Source organism: Zootoca vivipara, chromosome 15, assembly GCF_963506605.1.
Source record: "Zootoca vivipara chromosome 15, rZooViv1.1, whole genome shotgun sequence".
Classification (NCBI taxonomy): domain Eukaryota; kingdom Metazoa; phylum Chordata; class Lepidosauria; order Squamata; family Lacertidae; genus Zootoca; species Zootoca vivipara.
Window position 1 is genome coordinate 1,999,458 of NC_083290.1, and position 18,990 is coordinate 2,018,447.

Sequence of the window (18,990 nt, forward strand, 5' to 3'; positions counted from 1 at the left end):
TCTCCATTCAACCTCAAATCTCAACCCCCCCACCCCAGTCACTGCACCCCAAAACACACGTGGAACACCCCCCCCAAAAAAATAACACAGTTGTCCTGTTCCGTGGCAAGGAGAAGGCAGGATGAGGTAGAGGGTGGGTGTCGGGCCCAGTTTGGGACAGGGTGGGGAGCCAGGATATGATCCCTCTCATCTTCACTCTCTCTGCCCCCTCCCCGAAAAGGTCTTGCCTGTCGTTCCAAAGCAGCTAAGATCAAAGTCCAAGCTAGGGGTGGAGGTCAGGGTGGTGGTGGGTCATTTCCAGTAGGTGGGGAGGGGGTGTCCCAGCTCCCCACTGCAAACGTCCGCTGAGCATGGGAGAATAAGCAGCAGAGTCTCCGGGAAGGGGGAAAGAGGCAGAATCCGGGTCTCCGGTGGAGGGTGTCCCCAGGCATGGCCAAGGCTGTTGGGTGGGTTTTTCGGGGAGGGTGGGCGGAGTTGCTAGTCTGTCCCGTTGGTGAACTGGCAGAGTTTGTTTTCCAGGTCAGAGATGCGCTTCTCGTGAGCTTGGACAGTTTGCCGCAAGGACCGGATCTCTTCAAGAAGCTCCTCCAAGGCGGAGCGCTTTGGGGGAGCAGGTGGGGAGAAGGGATGGAGAAAGAAAGAGAGAGAAAGGCAAGAGTTAGAATCATAGAATTGGAAGAGACCACAAGGGCCATCCAGTCCAACCCCCCTGCCAAGCAGGAAACACCATCAAAGCACTCTTGACATATGCCTGTCAAGCCTCTGCTTAAAGACCTCCGAAGAAGGAGACTCCACCACACTCCTTGGTAGCAAATTCCACTGCCGAACAGCTCTTACTGTCAGGAAGTTCCTCCTAATGTTTAGGTGGAATCTTCTTTCTTGTAGTTTGAAGATTCCACCTAAACATTAGGAAGAACTTAGGGGACCCCACCACGCTCCCTGAGAAAGGTCTCAACCCTTCATTCCTTCGGTTGGGGAAAAGCAAGCTTCTAGCCCACAGCATTGTGAGCCTCCACCAATGTCGTAGCCATTCGGGTCCACTCCGCAGCCCCCTTGAAACTTCCACTTTGGAGGAAACTGAACAGCATCAAAGTGCGTTGAAGGGCATTGCGTGGTTGTTTCTCCAACCGCCACCAGGTGGCGCCGCAACTTGATTTGACTCTAGCAGCAGAGAGCATTCCCCTTTCACAGCCATCAAGTTTACCCCGCTCCAGACCCTGAGTGGATGAGAAAAACTCACCGAAAGGTTTGTGTCGCAAGTGGACTGGCTTCGCCGTGGCCCTGTGGGGGGTCTGCTGTCCAGGATGTTCTTTTTGGTGACCTTGAGCTCCCGGTTCTTGACAGGGACGTAGCCGTCCCGCAACGAAACCAGGATGGGCTCCGCGTCCTTTCCCGACAGCCACTCGTCTGCCTCCAGTGCGGGTTCAGGACCCGGCGTGTCCGGATATAAATCGTCTTGGAAGAGGTCGGACTGCCCAGGACAGGAAGGAGGGAACAGGAGAGATTCCAGACTGTGCTGTCCTTGCTACCCATAATGCCCTGCTCCACCTAGAACAATGGCTCCCAAACATTTGGGGGCCACACACACACACCCCGTTCCGTAAACTCACCCCATGCCCCCTCCCCTCCTCTACAAACAGCATTATTTAGATTTCAGAATAGCAATTCAGGAAGACGATATTACAATAAAATTCCAAGCAGCAACCATTAATTGCACATTTCTTCCAAACAAAATTTAAACTATTTGGTTTAATTAATTAAATAGAATTAGTGAACTTTCCCCAGTTTTTCAAAGTCTGATAGTCATTTACCCCTCTAGCACACACACACACCACCCCCCTTGCCTCTTAGTGCCCCCCTAAGTACTCCAACCTCCCCCAGGGGGCACTATTGCCCATTTTGGGAACCACGGTTCTAGAGCAGGCATGGGGGAGCCTCTAGCCCTCCGGGTGCTCCTAAACTATGACTCCCACCAAGCCTGGATTCTGGGTCTGACGTGACTTGTAGCTCAGGTATACTGGGAAACTGATGCAGCCTGGGGAGGGGGTGTCCCCAATAATGGCTCTTCCCTCCCCTCCCCAGTTCAAATTTACATGCCCACGGTCCCCGAATCTTCTTTTTTGCTCACCTTTCGTGGAACGGTCATTACAATGGGCTCGCATTTGCGTTCGTGCAGCTTGAAAAACCTGTTTCATGGGGGAGAGGCAAAGGGGGACACGAGGTCAGGTGAGGGCAGGGAGCCTGTTTTTCAGTCTGGGGGCAGCATGCCAGGACTGGGGTGAGGCCAGAGGCAAAAGTGTGGGGAGCAACAAATTTTGTACACAGACACACCCACCCACCTCTGCATCCTCCATCCCGGCAAGTGAAGAGCCACGGTCAGAGTTTCGAGAGGCATTTTCCAGCCAGGCAAAAACCACCAGGTGTGGGGCCAGTGAGGGAAAAGGGCTGCGGCCAGGGGAAAGTTTCGAGGGCCGGGAAGAGAGGCTTGGAGAGCAGCACCTGGGCCCTGGGCTGCGGCTCCCCCTCTGTGGGTTATGGGGCAGGCACAACCTTTTAACCCATGCTAGATTCTTGCACCGCCAACACCTTAAGTATCAGCTCCCCGGACACTGGGCTGCACCATCCACTGAGGTCGTGTTTGTTGGGGGCTTTTATTCAGATCCCACTGACCTAGATGGAGCTAGCAGCCATTGGGGAAATGGCCTTCTCGGTGGTGGCCCCTCCATCAGTGAAACATGCTCTCCAGGGAGGCCCACTGGGTGATTCACTGATTAAGAGCCGTTTGACAGCGGAAGGGACTCCCTTGGAAGGGGATGGACTCTCTTTCTTTTTTAAGCAGAGGTTGGACGGCCATCTGTCAGGGACCCTTTAGCTGTGATCCCCGCATTGCAGGGGGTTGGGCCAGATGACCTTTGGGGTGCCCCTTCAAAGCTACAGTTCTGTGATGCAATTCACGTCCAATTCTTGTCAGGCTGGCATGCACCAGCTGAGGTTGGTAATAACTGATTTTTTTTTTCCTTTCCGAAGCCACAAACTTACCTTAGGAAGGTCCTTCTCCCCACACCTCTCAAGCCACCCTCCACCTCTTGGAACTTGAGCCATACCTGGCAATCTCGCATTTGCTGACATCCAGGCCTCTCTTGGGCATGAAGCCCATCCCTCGCTGGGGTTCTTTGCTGCTGTAGGTGCTCAGGTAATGGACGTAGGGGGCTTCGTCCGTAATCTCAAAGTACCGGATGCTGCTGTCCCCCTGCACGGAAGCAGGAGATTTAGGATGGGAAGTAACTTGGCTTTTTGTTTTTTGTTTTTTAATTAGTTAGCGTGAATCTCACACATTTCAGGGTGCAAGGAAAAGTTCGCTGCGTTTTTATCAGCACGGAAGTTTGCAAAGCAGGGATAGGGGATGCCCCAAGTGGAAAGGTTAATATAAATAGGAAAAAATGCACACACATTTTTGAAAATCAGGGTAAGGCATGCCTTAGGGGAGAGCTCTCTTTCTACAAATCAAAACTTAAAAAAATCCAAAATATCTCAAAACATCAAAATATATTTTTAAAGATAAAAACAAAAACAAAACCCCAAACCCTCAAAATCTACATAAATCCAAAATCCAAGAAGCTAAATCCATATGTTTGAGCATCTTTCCACTTTTCTGAAAGGCAAACTGTTTCCTTGGATATCAGTCCTGGAGACTCTTCGCCCACTTCCTTGTTTTATCCTCACAACCCTGCAAGGTAGGCAGGCTGAGAGAGTGTGTGGCCAGTGCGTGAGGTCTCCCAGGGAGCTTCATGGCTGAACCCCAGGAGCACAAGACACTCTTACAGGCCACTATGCCGCAGAAGAAGTGTTGTTGCAAAAGGAAAAGGGTGGAGGAGGGTAGAGGAAAGCAAGCAAGCAAGCTCGGGTAACAATTCTAAGAATGCCCAAAATGGAAAGTGGGAGAAATGGGGGAAGTTGGTCTCAGGGGTTCTAGTGCCCCATCTCTTCTGTGGCCAGACAGGAATCCTACAGCCTCCTACTTTTTACCTTGCCACACAGGTAGACTATGCTGGAATCAGGGTCATAGAAGGGAAGGAGAACCCCGTTGCTTGTGTCCATCTCCTGGAGGGCTATGGGCTCCTCGAAGTTCTTCTGCAGGAAGAAGGGGGGTGTCAGGGCACAGGGGGAAAACCAGACCAGACACAATCTTGGCACAGCAATCACACACACACACAAATTCGGATGGCTTTTCTCAGCCAATAGCCCAGCTCTACTCGATCTCCCTCTTAGCCACAGGAGCCAAGTGGAGAGGGAGCCTGGAGCTCAGTAGCAGAGCCCCCACTTTGCACGCAGGTGGTCCCAGGTTCGAAATCTGGCATCTCCAGAAACTGGTAGCCTGTGATGGGAAAAGAGCTTCTCCTGCCAAAGACCCGGCGAGGCGCTGCCAGTCAGTGCAGACAACACTGGGCAATATGGAGAAAGAGCCTGGCATGGTCTACAAAGGGCATCCCCAAACTGCGGCCCTCCAGATGTTTTGGCCTACAACTCCCATGATCCCTAGCTAACAAGACCAGTGGTCGGGGAAGATGGGAATTGTAGTCCAAAACATCTGGAGGGCCGAAGTTTGGGGATGCCTGGTCTACAAAGGCAGCGTGCAATGTTTCTAAAAGCAGGGGCTCTGCCACTGAGCTCCACTGAAAGGCATCTCAAAGGATATCTAGTCTGACCCGCCAACGAAGCCCATTAAGCTAGGGACACCCCCCTGCTTCCCTTTGTCAGGCGTTTGAATCGCCTTCCTTCCACCACCTTGACTTTTGGGTTCCCGTGCCAGGAGGAGCAAAACAAGGAGACTGCGTGCCTCTGAGCATGTGCTGTGGGCCAGGTCATTCTTCAAGCACGCAGCTGGCCTTGGAGCGGGAAGTCTAGGCAGGCTATGCCAAATGCCAGGTGTGTAAAGGCCTGGCAACACAGCCCACCCTGTGGCAGCTCTGGGATTAACACTTCTCATTGGGTGGTGGCGGTGGAGATGCCTCTCCCTGCCCCCAGGTAGGGGCCGACCCCCCAACTAGAAACCCCACCTCTGTTTTGCACACTTAGGAGCACAGCATTCCCAGCATGCTCTGTGGTTTTCATCCCCCCCCCTCCCCACAAGCACACGCGCCTGCAAATCCACACCACTGCAAGGTTCCAGGAACATGGCATTTGCCTCTAATGGTGGCTGGATTAGAATCCAACGATCCTTCTACTCAGGGGAATGTGGTAAAGTTGGCCTCCTGCACAATGCATGATGGGGGATGAAGTCCTCAGCGCCACCTAATCCAACACCGAGAAGGCATTGAAAGACTACATCTTCCAGGAAGCAACTTAGAGATGCGCCTTCCAGGGGCAAAACAGGGAAAGGGATGAACCTCAGATAGCCACCTCTGTTAATTTCAGTGGGTCTACTCTGAGTAGGACTAACGTTAGCTATAGGCCACCTCTGTCTTAGAATCTTAGAACCGGAGAGTTGGAAGGGACCACGAGGGTCATCTAATCTAAACCCCTGTGATGCAGAAATATTTTGCCCAACGTGGGACTTGAACCCACAACCCTGAGATGAAGAGTCTCGTGCTCTACTGACTGAGCAATGCAAATCAGTTCAAAATGCCTTGTCAGTGAGCAAGAAGCAGCTACAACGCCTGATTCTTTATGCGCGTGTGAATTAGAGCTGTTGTTTCCCAAACTTGGGTCTCTGCCTGTTTCCAGACTACAATTCCCATCATCCCCGGCTACTGGTCTTGCTAGCCAAGGATAATGGGAGCTGTAGTCCAAAACATTTGGAGACCCAAGTTTGGGAAACACTGAATGAGAGGATGGCCCACATGGGTGAGAACAGGATGGTGGACTAGACCAGCCCCATTGGATCCATGTTCCTCTGATGTTCCTCTGCGCATTAATGCCTTTGATCACATGTCCCCTCGCCTGAACTTTGCAGCTGCCCGACTCTGGCCTGGCTCCAAACACTCGGCGTGCCGAGAGAGGTGGCAATGTCGCAGAAAGCGCCCAGGTTCCTGGGGGTGGGGTGGGGGGGTGGGGAAACACTCCACACCATGCGTGGCTGAGCTACCGGATCCCAGAGTCCCAACTCTCGCTGGCTCATGCGAGTGAACCCTGTGGTGAAGACAAGTCCATCGCGGGTGAAGACAGCCCGCATCGGCCGCATCCCTTCGTGGGGGGCAAACCTTTCCTGGGGCGAGCAGGGGAGAGAAAGGGTTAAAAAGGGTGTGTGGAAAGGAAAAGCGAGGAGGAGGTGAGAAGGACGGAGAGAGAGATTGGCGGCCGGGAGCTGCTGCCCCTCGAGATTTCTCAAGGAAGGTCATTATTCACGTACCTCACCTTTATCTATATATATAAAAACGTAAAAAGGGCATGTGGGTGGGTATCCACTTTTCACCGAAACCGCTTGACCAGTTGCGCTCAAATTTTGACACAACATCCCATGCGAATGTCCGATGGACCTTAGAAAGTTACCAAAGACAGATGCCACACCTCCGCCAGGTGAAACCCCCCAAAAAACCCTGTTCCAGAACGCACCACTCAGCCAAAAGTGCATGCTGGGAAAAGAACCAGGTTGCAAACCAGCACCCTCTAGTGGTGGTTACATGGGTACTGCACCTATAGAACCTTCCCTCTAAACAGCACCTCGGCTGCCATTCACATACTAGGCTGAAGCCTTTACAAACTAGGCCGAATGGAGGTACGGACTCGCCTGGGTCAGGACACGGTGGGACCAGTCACAGGGATGAGCCGGCGGTGGGGGGAAGAGGGGGCATGATACGTCATGGGACGGGACAGGGTGGTGGCAGTCACAGGAATTAGCCACAGCAATGCGTGGCAGGGCCAGCTAGTTTCTAATAAAACTCACTGTGTGGTGGGATATCCCTGTAAGTGCTACCTCTACTTACGAATTTAATGCGTTCCGAACACACATTTGTAAGTCGAAAAAAATTGTAAGTCGAATCCCATAGGAAAGCATTGAGAGAAAAAATTCGTAAGTCGAAGCAACCCTATCTAAAAATTCATAAGTAGAAAAAATCCGCATCCAAGATGGCAGACGGAGCTCCATTTGTAAGTAGAAAAATTCGTAAGTAGAGTTATTTGTAAGTAGAGGTACCACTGTACTGTAATTCTCTGGTGTCTCTTTTCCTTGAGAGATGCGCCCCCAAGTGGCAAAACTGAGGAAAAGCCACAGAGGGCAGCACTGCTCATTCCCCACTCCATGGGGACACATTCTTGCAGTGTGGTGTAGTGGTTAGAGTGCTAGGCTAAGACCTGGGAGAGCAGGGTTCGAATCCCCACCTGACCATGATGCTCACCGTCGGCCAGTCTTTCAGATTAACCTACATCACGGGGTTGTTGTGAGGATAAAATGGAGGGGGAGAATTAAGTACACCTCCTTGTGCTCTTTAGAGGAAAGGCGGAATATAATAATAATAATAATAATAATAATAATAATAATAATAATAAATAATAATGATAATAAATAATAATAATAATAATACATTTAGAGCACATTATCCCCCCCCCAAGAATCTTGGGAACTGTAGTTTAACCACCACAAAGTGCTACAATTCCCAGCGCCCTTAAACTACACTTCCCAAGATTCTTCAGGGAAAGGAAATTGGCTTTTAATGTAGTCCAGAGTCAGTGTTTCCTAATCTGTCCCTAACCTTTCCCTCTTATCTCCGTTCACATCCACATCTCTGCAGATCATGGAACAGAGAGCAAGGGGAGCCCTAGCAGATGTGTCTGGTTGCCTGGGGCGAGTTAAAACCGGCTCCAGGCAACCAGTTCAAAAAGTTTTCTGAATGATTCGCGGGGGGTGGGGGGGAGAGAGAGTGAGGTTTCTCCACCTGCCCCCCCTTGATAATGAAAGGGGAAACTGTGGTTAGCACACATTTCTGGTAGGCCTTTGTTGTGGTTTAGACAGTTTCCTCCCAAAATACCAGAGGTGATTCCCGGGATATGGCTTTCAATATGCTCTCCTTCCTTCTCATCTCCTCCTGCTGGTAGAAAGGCCAGGCTAGCCCACCACCTCCCGAGAAACACACACACACACACACACACACACACCTCCCCACCGTCCGTCATGCAGCCCCAGAGGTGTCCCCCCCCCTCCCCAAGCCATACCAAGTCCCAAAGCGCTAGCTGCCGCTCGCTCATCTTGCTAAACCCGGTGGTGAAGACCTTGCCATCGGCCATGAAGGTGGCTCGGACAGGACGGGCGCCTTCGTGGGGCTTGAATTTCTCCTGGCGGCCGCAGGGTTAAGCAGGTTAGGAGCAAACAGAGAGACAGACACACAAGGCGAGGTTAGTAGAGGTCCAAGTAAGAGCACACTCCGGGGAGGAGAGGAAGAAGGGACACAGCTCTTTGCCGGGATAATCACAGGAAGGGAGAGCTGCTCCTGTGTTCGAATCCTGCTCGAGGGCTTGGCCCAGGCACCTGGTTGGCCACTGTGAGAAGAGGCTGGCGTGAGTCTGATCCAGCAGGCTCTTCTCTGCTCCCTGTGTCCCTGACAGAGAGCACTCACATCCCTTTAACGTAGAGGCTCGTTTTTACGTCTGTGCAAGTGCAAAACGGGGGACGGATCCTAAAGGAGGGTGCTTTGGGTCAAAACGGGGGACGGATCCTAAAGGAGGGTGCTTTGGGTCTGAGACGAAACCAGATCTGGCTTTGCAAACCGCGTCCCAGTTAACAGATCGCGAAAAAAGCCCAGTTTAACTGCCATAAACATACAGATCGGTGCTGTTTTGCCCCTTCCCAGATGGAAAGCGTCAGAGCTCACTGGCTCACTGGGAGAGCATCTGCCCTGAATGCAGAATGTCCCAGGATCTTAATGGTATCTCCAGGCAGGGCTGAGAAATGCGCCTGCCTGCAACTCTGCCTTGCTGCTGCCAGTCAGTGCAGACAATACTGGGCCAGGTGGACCAAGAGTCTCACTCAGCCTAAGGCAGCTTCCTCTCGAAACCAGATATTTCTTTTGAACCATGAGGACCACAATCTTACTTCTCCTGACACCGTATCTCCATCACGATGTGAGCAGGATCGCTTCGCACCCCTGGCTCATTTGGGATGTCAAAGAGGCTCATCCATTAAAAAAGCAAAATAAAATAAAATACCTTGGAACTTCCTGCCTGTTGATATCAGACAGGTGCCTCCACTGTCCCTTTTTTTGGCACCTGCTAAAACCATTTTTGTTTATAGAAGCCTAAGCAAGTGGCGAGAGTTTTAATTTGCTTTTAATCTATTGTCATTTTAACTTTTTGAAAGCTTTAAATGATTGCTGCGATTCTTTTCTTAGTGTTCTTGTTCTATCCTTTTTGTAAACTGCTTTGCGGTTTTCTACAATCAAGCAGCGTATAACTTTTATGAAATAAATAAATACATATGTTTAAAAGCACCTCAAAGTGGCTACACACTCGAACGGGAACACCCCACTGTTAAGCTTGGGGACAGCGTGGGGAGAAAAGTACCCCTGAGGGTGCCTGAAGAGTGGGCCTCTGAGCATGTGCAGAGTCCGCCCACCGCTTCCGCTACGAGCTGTCAAGCATCTAGGGAGCTCTAGCTCCCGTTGTCCCCGACCATTGAGCATGCTGGCTGATGGGAGTTGGAGTCTAGCAACAGACCCACAGGTCCAAGGGAATCTGAGCCACACTGCTTACCCTTAGATGTCTGTCCCAGGGCAGGGAGGGGAGAGAGGGAAGGAGAGACAAGCCAGGGAGCAGGAGAGGCTGTCCAGACATGCTCAGTGGCAGGCTGGGGTGAGCAGCGGCTACTCACTGCCACAACCAGGTGTTGCCGGGGGTCAATGATCCGCAGGTGCTTGTCCTTGCAGGTGGTGACAAAGAGGCTCCCGTTGTGGTTCCAGCAGACATTGTAGATGAGGTCGGTGTGCAGGTCGTCCAGGGTCAGGAGCGCCTCCCCAGTGCCCACGTTCCAGAGGATGATGACGTTGTCGCCCCCTGCAGGAAGGAAGGGGAATTGGGAAAGGGCCAAAAGGAGGCATCAGTCAGCCTGGCGTGACAGAACAGTCAGCTGTGATGAGAGCTGCAATCCTCAAACATTTGGAAGGCTTCATCACATTGCAGGAAGGCTGATCGAGACAAATATCTTACTATATACAGATGCATGTAAGGCTGTCGTCACGCTGCAGTAACTGTGGCTGCCAGTAGGTGGCCATGCCTACTCCAGCAGGACGAAAGGGTGGCAGGTGAGGTCCAGGTGAGCTGTTTTAGCAGAGGATGTGCCAAGAAGGCAGCCCCTAGTACGACATACGCTACTTGATGTTGTATTTGAATCCTACCTTCCCTCCAAGGAGCTCAAAGCAGCAGCCTTTGCCAACTTGGTGCCCTCCCAGCCAATGGCTTGGGACGCTGGGAGTTGCAGGCTTTAAATAAGCATACCAGGCACAGCGAGGGGCCTGAATCTGGGGAGAGGGTCTCACCTGCGCTCAGGAGGATGTTGCGTGCTGTGGGGTGCCAGGTCAGGATCCCCACCCGCTTGGAATGCCCTTCGAGGGTGACGACTGGCTCCGTCAGGTTGCGCATGGGGATGTAGTCGGGGATCTGCCACACCTGGTGGGACAAAGAGGCGGCGATGGAGACGGCAGCAACTCAGAGGCATTCAGCACCTGCTCTGCATGCAGAAGGTCCCAGGTTCTAGCCCCAATGGCACCTCCAGTTGGGGCTGGGATAAGGCTCCCCCTGCCTGAAACCCCAGGGAAATACCCCTGGTCAGTGCAGACCACGCTGAGCTAAATGGGCCCATGGTTTGTTCCTGTTTAAACCAGCCTTTTAATTAAGAACCATGAGGACTAGGAACTTGTTCCAATTTTAGAGGAGGAGGCAGTGCAGCTCTGTGACAGATCACCTGCTTTGCATGCAGAAGGTCCCAACTTCAATCCCTAGCACCTTCAGGTAGGGACGGATAACCCCGATTCAAACCCTGAAGAGCAGCTGCCAGTCAGTGTAGACAACAGTGAACTCAATGGACCTGACTCCGGATAAGGCAGCTGCCTACATTCCATGAACTCAAAGATAAACACATATATTTTTTTTAAAAAAAATCTTCCATGGAAGATTTTCTTTGCGAAAGGAGAAGAAAAAGGGGAGGAAGAGGATTTTTTTGGGGGGGCGGGGGGAATCAGAGGAAGCTGCCGCCTTCTTCATTCCCGCCCGCCCGCCCTCCGGCCAAGGCCACAGAGCCAACTATTCTTAGTTGCTGAGTTGTCGTGCGCCGAGCTATTCTTAGCCCAAAACGCTGCATCATACCAGGCAAGTCAGACGCCAGGCTGAGGACGCGGCCGGCCAGCTATAAACAGCCCTTGACACCTTTTCCAGTGATTTAAAGACAAACGGCCACACTCCCTGGCTTGGAAGAGGAGGCTGGTTCTGTGTGCTTTGAGCAAAAGGTGGAGGGGCCCTAAAAACCCCGACCTGATGCGTTTGAATCATCTCCCCCCCCCCATGCCACCTCCGAAAAATGCTGTTGTACTACATCCGGGCACCCAAACTGATGAGGTGTCTACAGGTACCGTGTTTCTCATATTATAAGACACGTCTTATATTTATTTTTTCCTCAAAAAAACACACTATGGCTTATTTTCAGGGGGTGTCTTATTTTTCCTCCTCCTCCTCCTGCCGCGGCCGGCATTGCTGCTGCGCCTATCACTATGTCTTATTTTCGGGGTATGGCTTATATTCCTTGAATGCTTAAAAATCCTGCTATGGCTTATTTTATGGGGATGCCTTAAAATATGAGAAACAGGGTACAGACCCACGTCCAGTACATGCCCCATTTGCCGATTAGAAACATCCTCCCCTCTAAAAATAGGAGGAAATTGCCAATATTCAGGATGTTGGTGTCTCCCTCGACTGGCCACGCTTTTGCTCCGAAGGTGCCATCGCTTACCATGACGGTTGTGTCTTCGGAGGCACTGGCAATGATGTTGTCGTTGTGGGGGCACCAGTCAATGTCCAGCACGGGGGCCGTATGCCCCGTCACCAGGGGGATGTTCTTGTCCACACGGCCGGTCTGTAAACACACAGAGATCTTGGGAATTTCTGGGAAAGGCAGCCCTCCTCTCCCCACACACTTGGCCCCCAACCCACAAAAAGAAGGCCAACCTACTAAAGGTTTCCTGCCCTGCTGAACAGGGTATGTTAGGTCGCAGAACTTTTTCCAGCTAACAGTAAAGTATATTATCAACACATAGAATACTAAGAGTCGTCAGGGGGACTCGAGGGTCATCTAGTCCAGCCCAGAGCTAGAAGAATCTAGAGCTAGGGCATCTCCAGGAGATGCCTGTCCAATCTCTGCTTGAGGGAATGTTCCAGGGCCCAGGGTTTCCCAAACTTGGGTCTCCAGCTGTTTTTGGACTACAACTCCCATCATCCCTAGCAGGGATGGTCAGGGATGATGGGAACTGTAGTCCCAAAACAGCTGGCGACCCAAGTTTGGGAGACACTGGTCTAGGCAAATGGTTCCATCACTGATCTGTTCTCACCGCAGAATCATAAAGTTGGAAGGGACCATGAGGGTCATCAAGTCCAACCCTCTGCAGTGCAGGAATCTTTTACCCAACGTGGGTCTCGAACCCATGACCCTGAGATGAAGTGTCTCGTGCTCAGCCAGCCGAGATATCCCACCCTCTGCCTTAGCCACACGACCTTGAGAGAGCCAGCCTTGTCAGGCGGGCCGATCCCCCTGCGTCACGCAGTAAACAGCCCAGCTGGAAACCTGAGCCCTGGAAAAAGTGACCCCCCCCCAACTTCCTGCCATCATTTCAATTGTTCCCGAAGTGAGTCATTCATTATTGTGAGCACAGCGCTGTCCCCAGAAAGGCCAACTGCTCTCGTCTGTCCATCTCTCAACCATCGCCTGGGGAGGGGAGGGAAAGTTTTGGACCTGGGAGAGGCCCTTCAGAGGCCGGGGGGGGGGGCATCAGGAAGGAAAAGACAGTGAAAAAGGAAAGCGAGGGATGGGGTCAGGAGCAGGGGACAGAAGTCCTGCAGAGACAAAGCTGGAAAATGAACACATCGGGAGGGGTTTCAATCAACATTTTGGGATGCATTCAACCACATCTTGCTCAGAGCTAATCGGCCAAAATTCACGGACCCAAGATGAGTCACTCCCTTTGTTTTCAACGGATCTGCTCGGGGTAAAACGAGCGTTTCGTACAACCCCTTGGGGGTTTTATGACGTCCTTTTAATTGGACACAGCGGCGTAAGACGAGTTACCCGTCACATACAAAAGGAGCCTTGCCTGCAGGCGACACAAAAGCGGGAGGAACTGCAAACACATTGGAGGATGAAGTCAAAAAACTGAAAAGGAGCTTCGCTTTAGCCAAAGAGCCCCAGCAATAAAAGAAATCTGGTTCATAGAGGAGGATAAATTTGAATTTATTTATTTTTAAACAGGATTCTGAATCAGGGCGTGGAATCTCCCTCCCCTCAGTTATGTAGGACGGCTGGATGCAAAAAATAATAATAATCAGGGGGCTACTGCATCTTTAATTAAAATGTACAGAAGGATTTTCCTGCACAATTAAAGGTGCAAGAGTCCCCTGTGCTAATGTAAGGATATCAGAAGAGCCTGGCTGCTGGATCAGGCTCGTGGCCCATCTAGTCCAGCCTCCTGTTCAGTGGCCTAACAGATACTATCACTAGCCTCCTCAAGGAAAAGAGACCTGTCTTGTTGCAAAATGCCAGCAAGGCTGATTCTGTAAGTAAATCCTTATAACAACTACCACAAGACCATCAACTGTTCCAGCCTTCCAGATTGCCTGCCCAGAATGGAAAACCAGGGGAGGGGACACCATTTTATTTGAGGCTCCAGTCCCAAAAGACCAGGGAAGGAGAAGTTGGGGGGGTGCCCCTTCTGCATCTTGGGCATTGACTTACGTGGCATCAACACAGGTCTCCATCTTACTCCTCTCCATATTCTAATGTTTCCATTAAACCACTGGGCTTTTTTTCCTTTAAGTTTTACAATGTTTACTTTTTAAAAAAGTTTTTTCAGTATTTTTAAGGTTTTAAAATAAAGTTTTTATTTTATTTTTAATTGCACTCGGGGAGTTTGCCACCCTGGGCTCCTTTGGACATAAGGACAGAAAAGACATTTAATCAATAATGATCGGTGGTATTCAACCAAGAGGTCCAGCACCGAGAGCCTTCTGGCAGTTCCCTCCCTGCGAGAAGTGAGGTTACAGGGAACATGGCAGAGGGCCTTCTCGGTGGTGGCACCCGCCTTGTGGAACGCCCTCCCATCAGATGTCAAGGAAATAAATAACTATCTCACTTTTAGAAGACATCTGAAGGCAGCCCTCTTTAGGGAAGTTTTCAATGTTTAACGCTGTACAGTATTGTGTTTTTAATATTCGGTTGGGAGCCACCCAGAGTGGCTGGGGAAACCCAGCCGGGTGGGCAGGGTATAAATAAGTTGTTGTTGTTGTTGTTGTTGTTGTTTTAATCAGAGTTAGACCTACTGAAATTAACAAGTGTGACTCAAGCTGCAATCCTATACTCATGTACCCATGAATTCTATGGGGCTGACCTCTGAGTAGAACTGTACAGGATTGCAAACTAAATTAGGTCCATTAATTTCAATAGGTCTACGCTGAGTGAAACATAAGTTGAATACAACGTAGCAATAATCAGCACCTTCACTGGAGAAACACAAGCGGTTTCTTTATCTTTACCCCACCTCGCCTCCAAGGAGTTCAGGGTGACGTACATAGCTCTCCCCCCCCCCACTATATCCTCAGAACAACCCTGTGAGGTAGGTCAGTCTGAGAATGAGTGGCTGGCCTGAGGTCATCTAATGAGCTCCATGGCAGAGCAGGTATCCAAACTTTGGTCTCGCACCCAGAGTCCTAGTCCAACCATTAACATCACACTGGCCCACAATTGTGCTTGTGTTGTAACCAAGAAGGCGGTGTGTCAAAAATGCTTATTATGCTTAGACGCTTTTATGCATTTGTGTCAATGGGTCTGCTGGAATTATGCGAAAGAACTCTGTGAGGTTGCAAAACGTCTAAGCTGTAGGTTTATGAATGGGAAGCGCCAGCTGATTCACTTAAAAGAATCAAGCTGCTGTATTAGAAACAGCTAAGTCCACATTTGCTATCTTTTATAAAACAAAATAAAAACCTACTTTCATCCTGGTGTGTTACTGTAATTAGGAAATGTAAGAGAGGGAGATACTAATGTTAGCGGTTCTTTTTAACAGCACGTTTTCATTGAAAAATCAAAACCCTCTCGCAGAGACATAAATCTCCCAAGAAAATAAGGCCCCTGTTAAGGGAAGATCCAATGATCTTCAGTCAGTTCACGGATTAATCAGCTGCGGTTACATCAATTAATCAGCTGGCAAATCCATTTACATTGGGTGACAGCCTCCATGTTTTAGAAGACCAGGAAATTATCTTGCTGGTTTAATACAGAGAAACCTAGTTTATCCAACTCATTTCTCCCCACCCACCACTCCTGCAACTTTGTGGGGACTCAAAGGGGTTGATATATTCAGATCCCCACAAAGCAAAAAAAAACACTTCCTTACTAGATGTTCATCTAAGCAGCAGGCCCAGCATTGGCAAGGGGCCTTTCCATTCTTATGGTAACACAAAAATGGCCCCCTCAGAAAGGGGAACGGCAGGTGGTCTCCTTTCTCCTACAACCACACAGTGCCCCCTGCCGAGGCAGCTGGGACCCCCCCCTCCCTGAAACCCTGCTGTGCCTGAGGATATCAGGGCATGTGTGGTGGAGAGATTAAAAAAAAAAACAAAAAAATTCCTTCAGTAGCACCTTAAAGACCAACTAAGTTTTTATTTTGGTATGAGCTTTCGTGTGCATGCACACTTCTTCAGATACACTTCACTGTATCTGAAGAAGTGTGCATGCACACGAAAGCTCATACCAAAATAAAAACTTAGTTGGTCTTTAAGGTGCTACTGAAGGAATTTTTTTATTTTACTTCGATCCAGACCAACACGGCTACCTACCTGTAAAAAAAAACAGCTCTTGAGAATTCAAATGCAAGGTTGCATAACAATAAGGGGTAATAATTCTTCCCAAGAATGGATGCAGGAACAGAAGGGGGTGGGGTTCAGGCAACTTCTCCCCTGCCGCCCCCCCCAAAAGGCTAGGATTGAGCTAATGCACAGAGACCTCTGGCAGTTTTTCATAGTCACGCCAAAAGGGAGGATTTTGATCAATTCTGCTTCTCCCAAACACCGGGAGGTGAGAAGCGAGGGTGCCCAGATTTCAAGGTGATGCTGGACCAAAGTACAGGTGATAGACAGATGCGGCAAAGGTGAGTCAGGGCTGTACCACTTCCAGGGCTGTCCCACGGAAGATGGAGCAATCTTGTTTTCTCCGGCTCCCCAGGGGAGGACCCGAACCAATGGCTTCAAGTCACAAGTCCAACTAAATATCAGAACAACTTTCTGAGGGTAAGAGCTGTTCGACGACAGAACCTTCAATGGAGGTTTTAGAAGCAGAGGTTGGACGGCCATCTGTCACGGAGGGTCTAGCTGAGATTCCTGCATTGTAGGGGGCTGGACTGGATGACCCTTGGGGGTCCCTGCCAACTCTGCAATTCTAAGACCCTGCGAACTGTCTGAAGGGCATCAGACTTTTCACCTCTGCTGCAGTGGCTACCAACGTGAAGCTATTGAACCCTCAGCAAAAATATTACCTTGCCCTCCATTACAACATAACGAGAGTTCGGTGGATCAGGCCAGTGGCCCATCTAGCAGAAGCAATTTTAGGATAGCATGACCAGTTTGGCTGCCTTGGGTGCCAGCGGCGTAGAACTGAGGGCAAGAGGCACGGGGCAATTTTAACATCACACAGGGTGCTGCTGAAATTTGTCCTCTTCTAAAGCCATCCAGAGAGACGTGGGTGGTGTTGTGGGTTAAACCACTAAGCCTTGGGCTTGCTGATCAGAAGGTCGGAGGTTCGAATCCCTGTGACGGGGTGAGCTCCCGTTGCTCGGTCCCAGCTCCTGCCAACCTAGCAGTTCGAAAGCACGTCAAAGTGCAAGTAGATAAATAGGTACCGCTCCAGCGGGAAGGTAAACGGCGTTTCTGTGAGCTGCTCTGGTTCGCCAGAAGCGGCTTTGTCATGCTGGCCACATGACCTGGAAGCTGTACACCAGCTCCCTCGGCCAATAACATGAGATGAGCGCCGCAACCCCAGAATCGGTCACGACTGGACCTAATGGCCAGGGGTCCCTTTACCTTTAAAGCCATCCAAGTTGGCAGCCGTCTCTGCCTCCTGCCGCAGCGAGTTCCATGGTTTAACTATACCCTGAGTGAATACGGACTTTCTTTTCCCTGTCCCGAATTGTCTAATGTTCTGCTGGGAGTTGTAGTCAACCACCTCTGGACTACAACTCCCAGCAGCCCAAGCGTGGCTGGGGATGATGAGAGTTGGAACCCAGCAACACTGGGGGGGGGGGCTGCTGCTAGGTACCCTCCTCAAGCCACAAAACTCCATCCACACTCCAGGGCAGAAGACAACTGGCCCACCTCGCAGGGTTGTTGCAGAGAGATAAGGAACGCAACATGCTTTGAATATACAGATATTGAATGCTATGCAAGTCATTATTATTAGCCGAACAACCATTCGCAACCATCCGCCTCCCCCTCCTCCAAACATGCTCTCTCCCACCAGCGGTGAGTGGAAAAACGTACCTTGGCCAGGGGTAAAACCATGAAGGCCCCCCCGCCGCCAGACTCCACAATGATGGCCACGAACTTGGGGTTGACGGCGCAGAAGGAGCTGTCCCACGTCACCTTGGAGACCCGAATGTCCTCGTACATCTGGTCGGCCTTGACCGGCTGCCCAAAGACGTGCCGGAACTTGCTCTGGCGCACCACCCGGCGACTCATGGCGGAGGGATCCTGCTTCTTTTGGGGCGGCAGAGGGGAAGGGCGGACACAGAATGAGAGAGGGGGGGTCAGCAGGGGGCACACAGAAGAAGCAGAGCCAACCCCAAGCCAAGCCCGTTGACCGAGGAGATCGCCTTGCCCCATAAACTGCTCTGATCTGAGGAACTGGCCCTGCCACAATCACTCTGTAGTGTGGCTGCACCCGCACCTCTGGAACTCCCTGCCTCTTGACGGTGCCTTCCCTGTACTGTTTTCAGCTCCTCCATAAACATTCCTGTTTAGATAAGCCTACCCAGACATTTAGAAAGCTGATGTGAGTTTTCACCTGTTTTTAGTCTATTGTTATTTTAATTTTTGAAAGTCTTCTATTACTGTCGTTAGCTTTTCTCAGTAGTATTTTTATTGTTTGATGTTTTATGAAACAAATAAAACCTTCCAAAAGGCCTAAAAATGTAGCCCACATGATATACCCCCAGTTTTTTATATTAAAACCCCCTCAATTTTTTATTGTAAAAAATGGGGGGGGGAGCAGCAACAAAGTGTTGCAGCGCACCCTCCTTTCCCCACAAGAGTGCCCCTGTTCAGGGAGCAAGTCACCCATTATTTCCTCCAGGATACTCTATCCCATACACCCCATTTTCCTTTTTCATTCCCTCCCCTTTTCCTTTCCTTGGCTATTTTTATTTTTGGAAGGTGGGTGGGACAGAGAGGGTGGGGGAGAAAGCTTAGGTATCTCCCCTCAATATTTTTTCTGCTTCTGTAAACTCCAGCATCTTCTCACACCTCCCCCCCCCCAATAGCAATTCCATTAACACTCCAATCCCATCAGGGAGTTAGTATTTTTTAAAATAATAATAATAATAGTAATAATAATAGTAATAACAACAACAACAGCAACCCTTTTATTGCTCTTGCACTGCTAATTCAATCACAGCATTGATAAAAGTCAAAACTGGTGCCATGAACTAGTTATGCAGATCAAGAAAATATATGTGTGTGCGCGTTTGTCTATTTTATGCAACATATACACAGAGAGAGAGAGAGATATCAATATTGTTTGCGTCCAATTCTAGTCTG

The 18,990-nt window shown here is 50.3% G+C and overlaps 1 protein-coding gene across 4 annotated transcripts in view; it reads right to left on the reverse strand.

Annotated features, from left to right (window-relative positions):
- Nucleotides 1-18,990, reverse strand: part of CORO6 (coronin 6) — a 22,372-nt gene continuing 3,382 nt past the window's right edge. For 2 of the 4 annotated variants that reach the window (XM_035140233.2, XM_035140232.2), the window contains 10 exons: nucleotides 17,716-17,931; nucleotides 11,930-12,052; nucleotides 10,464-10,593; nucleotides 9,800-9,981; nucleotides 6,086-6,205; nucleotides 4,027-4,131; nucleotides 3,105-3,250; nucleotides 2,129-2,186; nucleotides 1,241-1,471; nucleotides 1-600 (listed from right to left, as the gene is read on the reverse strand). In XM_035140233.2, the coding sequence (XP_034996124.2) occupies nucleotides 478-600; nucleotides 1,241-1,471; nucleotides 2,129-2,186; nucleotides 3,105-3,250; nucleotides 4,027-4,131; nucleotides 6,086-6,205; nucleotides 9,800-9,981; nucleotides 10,464-10,593; nucleotides 11,930-12,052; nucleotides 17,716-17,913 (1,416 nt within the window). In that variant the 5' untranslated portion in view covers nucleotides 17,914-17,931 and the 3' untranslated portion in view covers nucleotides 1-477. Of the gene's footprint in view, nucleotides 601-1,240; nucleotides 1,472-2,128; nucleotides 2,187-3,104; nucleotides 3,251-4,026; nucleotides 4,132-6,085; nucleotides 6,206-8,148; nucleotides 8,269-9,799; nucleotides 9,982-10,463; nucleotides 10,594-11,929; nucleotides 12,053-17,715; nucleotides 17,932-18,990 lie in introns of all 4 variants that reach the window. The other 2 variants (XM_035140234.2, XM_035140235.2) reach the window with 2 other exon arrangements.